Below are 7,562 nucleotides of genomic sequence, written 5' to 3'. Positions count from 1 at the left end.
ATTGTGAAAATGACAATTCTACCAAAACTAATCTGCAAATACAATGCAATGCCGATCCAAATTACCACAACATTCTTTAAAGACATGGAAAAACTAATAATTAAATTTATATGGAAAGGGAAGAAGCCCCAGATAAGTAAAGAACTATAGAAGAAGCAGAATAAAGTAGAAGGTCTCACACTACCTGACCTCAGAACCTACTATACAGATACAATAGTCAAAATAGCCTGGTACTGGTGCAATGACAGATACATTCACCAATGGAACAGAATTGAGAACCCAGATGTAAATCCACCCGCCTATGGTCACCTGATCTTTGACAAGGGCCCAAAGTCCATCAAATGGGGAAAAGACAGTCTTTTTAACAAATGATGCTGACAAAACTGGATGTCTATCTGCAAAAAAATGAAACAGGACCTATACCTCACACCATACACAAAAGCTAACTCAAAATGGTTCAAAGACTTAAATATAAAACCAAAAGCTATAAAGATCATAGAAGAAAAAGTACAGTCAATGCTAGAAGCCCTAATACATGGCATTAACAGGATACAAACCATAGCCAACAATACATAAACACCAGAAGATAAGCTAGATAACTGGGATCTTCCAAAAATTAAACACTTATGCTCATCAAAATACTTCACTAAAAGAGTAAAAAGAGAACCTACAGACTGGAAAGAAATTTTTGGCTATAACAAAACCAACAAAATTCTAATCTCTAAAATCTACAGGAAAATCCAACACCTCTACAACAAAAAGACAAATAATCTAATTAAAAAATGGGCAAAGGACATGAACAGACACTTCACTAAAGACATTCAAGCAGCTAACAGATATATGAGGAAATGCTCATCATCATTAGTTATTAGAGAAATGCAAATCAAAACCACAATGACATACCATCTCACCCCAACATTACAGGCACGAATCAAAAAACAAACAAACAAACAAACAGAAATAACAAATGCTGGAGAGGCTGTGGGGGAGATTGGAGCTCTTATGCACTGCTGGTGGGAAAGCAAACTGACACAACCATTTTGGAAAATGATATGATGCTTCCTTAAAAAGCTAGAAATAGAAATACCATATGATCCAGTAATCCTATTCCTAGGACTATAACCTGGAGAAGTAAGAGCTGGACATGAATAGACATATGTACACTCATGTTCATTGTAGCATTGTTCACAATAGCAAAAAAGTGGAAACAACTTAGGTGCCCATCAACAGATAAATGAATAAAGAAGCTATGGTACATACGCACAATGGAATACTATGCAATGATGAAGAACAACGATGACTCTGTGAAGCATTTCACAACATGGATGAAACTGGAAGGTATTATGCTGAGTGAAACAAGTCAATCACAAAAGGACAAATATTGTATGAGACCACTAACATAAAAACTCATGGAAGGTTTACACACAAAAAGAAACAATCTTTGATGGTTACAAGGGGAGGGTTGGGAGGGAAAAATACTAAATAGACAATACATAAGTGATAAATTTTGTGGAGGGTAAGACAGTACACAGTACTGGAAAAGCCAGCACAACTTGCCCAAAACAAGGTCATGGAAGCCCCATAGACACATCCAAACTCCTCGAGGGATGGAATTGCTGGGCGGAGGGCTGTGGAGACCATGGTCTCGGGGAACACCTAGCTCAATTGGCATAACAGTTTAAAAAGAAAATGTTTTACATTCAACTTTGGTGAGTAGTGTCTGGGGTCTTAAAATCCTGTGAGTGGCCATCTAAGATACTTCACTGGTCTTACCACTTCACGAGCAAGGGAGAATGAAGACAACCAAACACACAAGGGAAAGATTAGTCTAAAGGACTAACGGAATACAACTACACAGCCTCCACCAGACTGATTCCAGCACAACTAGAGGGTGCCTGGCTTCCACCACTGACTTCTCTGACAGGGATCATGATAGAGGGTCCTGGACAGAGCTGGAGAAAAATGTAGAGCAAAATTTTAAATCACACGCACACACAAAGAAGACCAGACTTACTGGTGTGACAGAGACTGGAGAGACCCTGATAGTATGGTCCCCAGACACCCTTTTAGCTCAGTAGTGAAGTCACTCCTGAGGTACATCCTTCAGCAAAGACTAGACAGGCTCATAAAATAAAACAAGACTAAATGGGCACAGCAACCTAGGGGCAAGGACAAGAAGGCTGGAGGGCACAGGAAAGCTGGTTATGGAGAATCCAAGGTTGAGAAGGGGAGAGTGTTGACATGTCGTGTGGTTGGCAACCAATGTCACAAAACAATATGTGTATTAATTGTTTAATAAGAAACTAGTTTGCTCTGTAAACCTTCATCTGAAGTACAAAAAAAAATTAAAAATTAAAAGAAATTGTTGTTAGTTGCTCTCAAGTCAGCTTCGAGTCAGTTCTACGTATAACAGAATGAAATGTTGCCTCTTCCTGTGCTGTCTTCATGATTGTTGGTATATTTGGACTCATCTTCTAGCACAATGTTGGGCAATACTCTGTTGTGATCCATAGGGTTTTTATTGGCTAATTTTTGGAAGTAGCTTGCTAGACCTTTCTTCCTACTCTGTTTTAGTCTAGAAACTCTACTGAAACCTGTCCAACATGGGTGACTCTGCTAGTGTTTGAAATACTGATGGCATAACTTCTAACACCATAGCTACACACAAGCCACAACAGTATGACAAACTGATAGATTTGTGATGGCATTAAAAATTACCATGCCCTAAATCCTTAGTAATCGGTCAAGAAAAGTTGAAGACTTAAATTTACATCTGTTAATACCAAGGTTGGGTTTCTCCTGTGGGAATATTGGAAACTAGAATCAACAGGGGCTTCTAGATGAAGATGGTAAACTAGAGACATGTATTTACCTTCTGTTTCTCTTAAAACCACGTTCAAACAATATTATAGAAACACAAAAATTAACATAAAAATAAAAGCTAAGAAATTTTGTGTGTGGAAGTTACACAGAAATATTTTGATACATTTATGGAGGGCAAAAAGTGAAATAGGAGTGAGAGATAAAACAATCAAGAAAAGACTACCCTAAGAAGGTGCTGTACAAAGCCAGCGTATTTCGCTGTGCCCTGGTTATAGTAGAAGTCAGAAGGGAGAAAAGAGGCTGAAAACAAGGACACTAAAATTATTTTGTGTGTGTGTGTGGGAGCTTTATTTAATGTGCTCCATGGGTCATGCAGTATGTCCACACATTAACTATAAAAATTACAATAGATTGTTGACAAGAAATTGACTGATTATGATTGATTGACACAAGAAAACAAGGAAGGAGAGTGTTCAGTCACAGGTTGTCAGCTATAATTTATTTATTGCCACTACTACAATCCCATGCAATGACTAACCATCCCTAGGTTCATTTGAGGTGACTGGAGGTTGGTAGTTTACAAATTCTCAAATTAAGAGTATGCTCATCCGACAATGGTAAATCGCTATTATTCAATATGTATTATTTATTTAGTTAATATATTTTCATGACAATATTTTGCCTTGACACATTTTGTCTCTCGTTTGCTCCAGCCAAGTCAAATTGTCTCAGAAAGACCACCTGCCACCTAACATAATTTTGCTTTACAAGAACAAGTAAGAGAATATTCTAGATCTCAAAAAGCACCTTGTCAATCTTTTCCCATTTGATAGGAAAAATCAAGAGTCATATTTTTCTGGGATACTCTTGTCCAAATTCTCCCTTTATTGTTCCAAAGTCCCAACACTCATCATATATTTAATCCATTTTCCTTTTTCTTTGGGATAAAAATGGAAATAACATGATTGCAATATATTGTTTTCAAATAAACCTGATCAAAGTATGCCGTCATTTTTTTCAGAATTCCTGTAAGAAATCTTTGTCCAAAATTTGTTTCAGCTTACAATGTTTGCTCAAACACAGGCAAGAGGTTGTTTCTTCTGAGTGAAATAAGTCAGTCACAAAAGGATAAATGTTGCGTGATCTTACTTATATGAAATAATGAGAATTGGCAAATGGATATATAAAGACTAACGTTTATTAGTGGTTACTGGGGTTGGAGGGAAGGGGAAGGTAGGAATCATTGTTTATGAAACAGTGAGTGCCTATTTATGGTGACGGGAAATCTGGCAATGATTGCGGGTGATGTTTGCACAACATGATTAATGTAATTGATATCACTAAATTGTACACCTCAAAAACGTTGAATTGGCAAATGTTTGCTAATTCAAAATTTTTCAGGTGTACAATTTAGTGATATCTGTCTACCTATCTGTCTATCTATACATTATTTACAACAATAAAAAAAGTAAAGAAAGAAAAATAGATTGTTTCTTATTCAACTCCCCTCAATGATATCAAGGAATTGTGGTTAGATGTCATAACTGTAAATTGTTTCTGCTCCTGGAGAGGTTAGAAAAGACTCATAACACTTCTCCTCTTTTCAAACAGAATTTGGGTCTGAGCAAAATCTTTGGTGTCTAACAATCTCAAAGTTTGTTGGGGATGGAAATCCACATTTTCGCTGATAGACTATGAAAGGAATCACAGGAGCAGAGGGCTAAAACCAATTTTGTAACGTACGATTTATGTCCAATCTTATTTTAAATAGGTAAAAAAAACCCAACCAAACAGAAAACCATTAAAATAGCTTATTGATCTCTAAAATGCTACGCTTTGAAACTTCCACATGGCATATGCCTGATACAGAACATCAGTCTCATGAGGGAGGAGAGAGAAAAACACTAGAATGAAACAGGTCAAAGAAACAAGATTCAATCTCAAAGCCATGTGAAGGCCGGGAGTTTTCAAATCTTTCTTCTCCGAGCATGACGGTTCTAAACAGTCCCTAGTAGCATGGGGTCCATCCGATGCCAAACACCTGCAATGCAAGTGGGAAGTCCCCAGGCGCTAAAGTCCAGGTGGGGCTGGGCCATGGGGCCCCACCCTTTACCCACTGGTGCCTTTGTTTCGTCCCCTTGCTATGTCGCGAGTCCTGATGAGGTGTCACAAGCCTCAGGCTGGGGCTGGTCAGTGTGTGTTTCACCCTCGGAGGAGTTAGACGCTAGGAGACCTCTCCACGTTTCTACTCCATTTTTGGGACTGAAGAACACACACATCGCTCTTCATGCATAACTTCTTTAGCAAACTTCACCTCCTGTCCTGCCGCTGCCCTCCGCCCGCCCGGCGCCCACCGGGTCACCCCCTCCACTGTGTGCCTGCCTTGGGCCGGGGTCACCCCGCTGCCCCTGCGACTCTCCTCCACCCTCTTCCCAGCGAACTGCTCAGCCAGCGTCGCGTGCATTTACCACCTCGGTTTTACATCGCCCCGAAGAGGCAGTATGCGATCAGGCAGGCTCACTGTTCGTCCCTGGGGGTCCGTCCCTTGCTGTCCTGGGGGAGCCCTCCGAAGAAGCAACTGGTGCTCCGGACCTTCGGCCACCAAGGAAGCGTAAAGATCCCTCCTCCAGGGCGCAAATGGACTCTCCCTTTGCCACTCAAGCAGGTAGTCAGTCCTGTGAAACCAGTGGCGTCCAGTCACCCCCCACGTCCTTGCCCAAAGGAGACTGAGCAGAGTGTCCTAGGAGAGTCCAGGAAAGGGAAAGGGAAGGATAAGGACAATCAGAGCCCCCACAGCATTAGCAGTGCACCTTCTGCATCTAGGCCCCTGGAGACCAATGGAGCCGTCACTTCCTCCTGGCACATTCATGGGCCTCTGAAGGGAACCCTCCACCACAAGGACCCAGAAAACAGCAAAGCCCAGGTGTCACCTGGGAGCTCATTCACCGAAGACTGTGCCACCGCCAGCTCATGCAGCTCTGCTGGAGGTGCCCTGACCCTTGAGAAACCTGATCCAGATACAACAGGGCCCTCTGGCCTGTCCAAGAGATCTGCAGAGTCAACAAAGAAAGGGCTGGAGGAAGGCCATCAGCCCAGGTCTCCAGGCTCCCTGGGGTCAGGGAAAGAGAAGGAGGCGGAAAAGCCTTCAGGCATTCCATCCAGCACATCTGCCTGTCATAGACCCTGTAAACGGAGACTGCTGCTGGTACCACTGCCTGGGGATCTAGGTGAGCTGCCCCCACCTCCTAAGCTCCCTCGTAAAGCCGTCTCTGAAGACCTATGCTTGAAGAAGACAGCTGAGCTTCAACGGAATCACACAGCCTTGGAGGACAAAACAGAGGCCACATCAGACTGCAGTGCCACTCAATCTACCAGGCCTTCCTCCCTGTCTGCTGTGACCACCACAGACTCCCTCTCTTGTACCACTTCCACTCTGCCGATCCCAACAATGTCGTCCACTGACTTTACCAGCCTGTCTACCAGCCCACCCATCCTGTGCTCCCCTAGACCATCCCTGGCACGAGAGACTGGTCTTGAAGAAAGAGGCAAAAAGCCTAACACTCCTTCTTTGGCTGTTCCATCTAAATCTTGCTCTTCCTTAACATCCAATCCCATTTTGGGAGGTGCACTCAGTAATGAGAATGGTGGTTCTCTCTGTTTCTATCCCTTAGTCCCTGATGTAGCACCTTCTACTTCTGGCCTCCCCACACCTCCTAGCACCTCAACCTTCTCCTTCCAGCCTACCTCCCTCAGAGAGGAGTTCCCCATCCCCATGTTGGTGGATTCTCCTCCTTTTTTCTCACCACCCTCTCCTCCTCTTCCTGTCACTTCTGCCAGCACCCTTGTCTTCACCAGCCAGCCCATCACTCCCACAACTGCAGCCACCACCTCCTCAAACTCCATCTCTCAGCCTGTTTTGGATCCTGACGTAACAGACATGGACACCTCTCCCCCATCACAGGCTGTCATCTTCACATCTCCTGCAGGCTCCGGTGTGAGGTCCCTCCCAACAGACATGGACACCTCTCCCCAGTCACAGGCTGTCATCTTCACAACTCCCCCAGGCTCTGGTGTGAGCTCCCTCCCACTTGCCAAGGACCATGGCTGTGGAGATAAGGTATCCCCTGCAAAGGCCCCAGTCTCCACCAACCCACCAGCATTTATAGTCAGCTACCCTACCACAAGCTACAGTCTTCCGTTTGGCCCAAAAGCCACCCCTCAGCCCATGTTTGGGGCTCTTGATGGGCATCAGCAGAGAGCCACCAGCCTAGCTCTGACTGTACCTGTAGCCAACTCCACGTCAGTAGGCAGTGCTTCTGCAGACTCTGCAATCAAGCCTGATTGTGATGACATGGATAGCACACCTCCTTCCCAGGCTGTTATCTTCCGGTCTTCCCCTGGCTCCAGGGACAGCTATTTGCCGTTTCCTGCGGTCATTTCTGGTTCTGGGAGCATGCTGGTGAGTAGCAGCATTGCGTCCATCCCAGGTTCCACCAGCTTGCCTGTGCAGTTGGTGAGCAGCCCGACTGCAACTTTCAGACCTCCTTTTGCCCCAGGAGCCACCCCTCAGCCCACATTTGCCAAAAGCACTCCAGGTCGGCTTGTGTTCATGAGCTCTGCAGCCCCTGCTGGTAGTGGGAACTTTGTGGTCAATGTGCCAGCCCCAGGTCCCAGTTCTACAACTGGAGCACTCAACTTTGGAGCAGGGCCAAGTGGGACATTCAACACCAGTTCCATTC

At 44.0% G+C, this 7,562-nt stretch overlaps 1 protein-coding gene across 1 annotated transcript in view; it reads left to right on the top strand.

Moving 5' to 3' along the window:
• The first annotated feature begins 5,110 nt into the window (after positions 1–5,110).
• The window catches only part of NPAP1 (nuclear pore associated protein 1), an 8,884-nt gene continuing 6,432 nt past the window's right edge, over positions 5,111–7,562 (top strand). The window contains exon 1 of the mRNA XM_012557525.1: positions 5,111–7,535. Within this exon, the coding sequence (XP_012412979.1) occupies positions 5,111–7,535 (2,425 nt within the window). The remainder of the gene's footprint in view (positions 7,536–7,562) is intronic.

Source organism: Trichechus manatus, unplaced genomic scaffold (assembly GCF_000243295.1).
Source record: "Trichechus manatus latirostris isolate Lorelei unplaced genomic scaffold, TriManLat1.0 scaffold00107, whole genome shotgun sequence".
NCBI classification, from domain to species: Eukaryota; Metazoa; Chordata; class Mammalia; order Sirenia; family Trichechidae; genus Trichechus; species Trichechus manatus.
The sequence above is the reverse complement of the archived record's forward strand: the minus strand, read 5'-3'. Positions and strand labels throughout refer to the sequence as shown.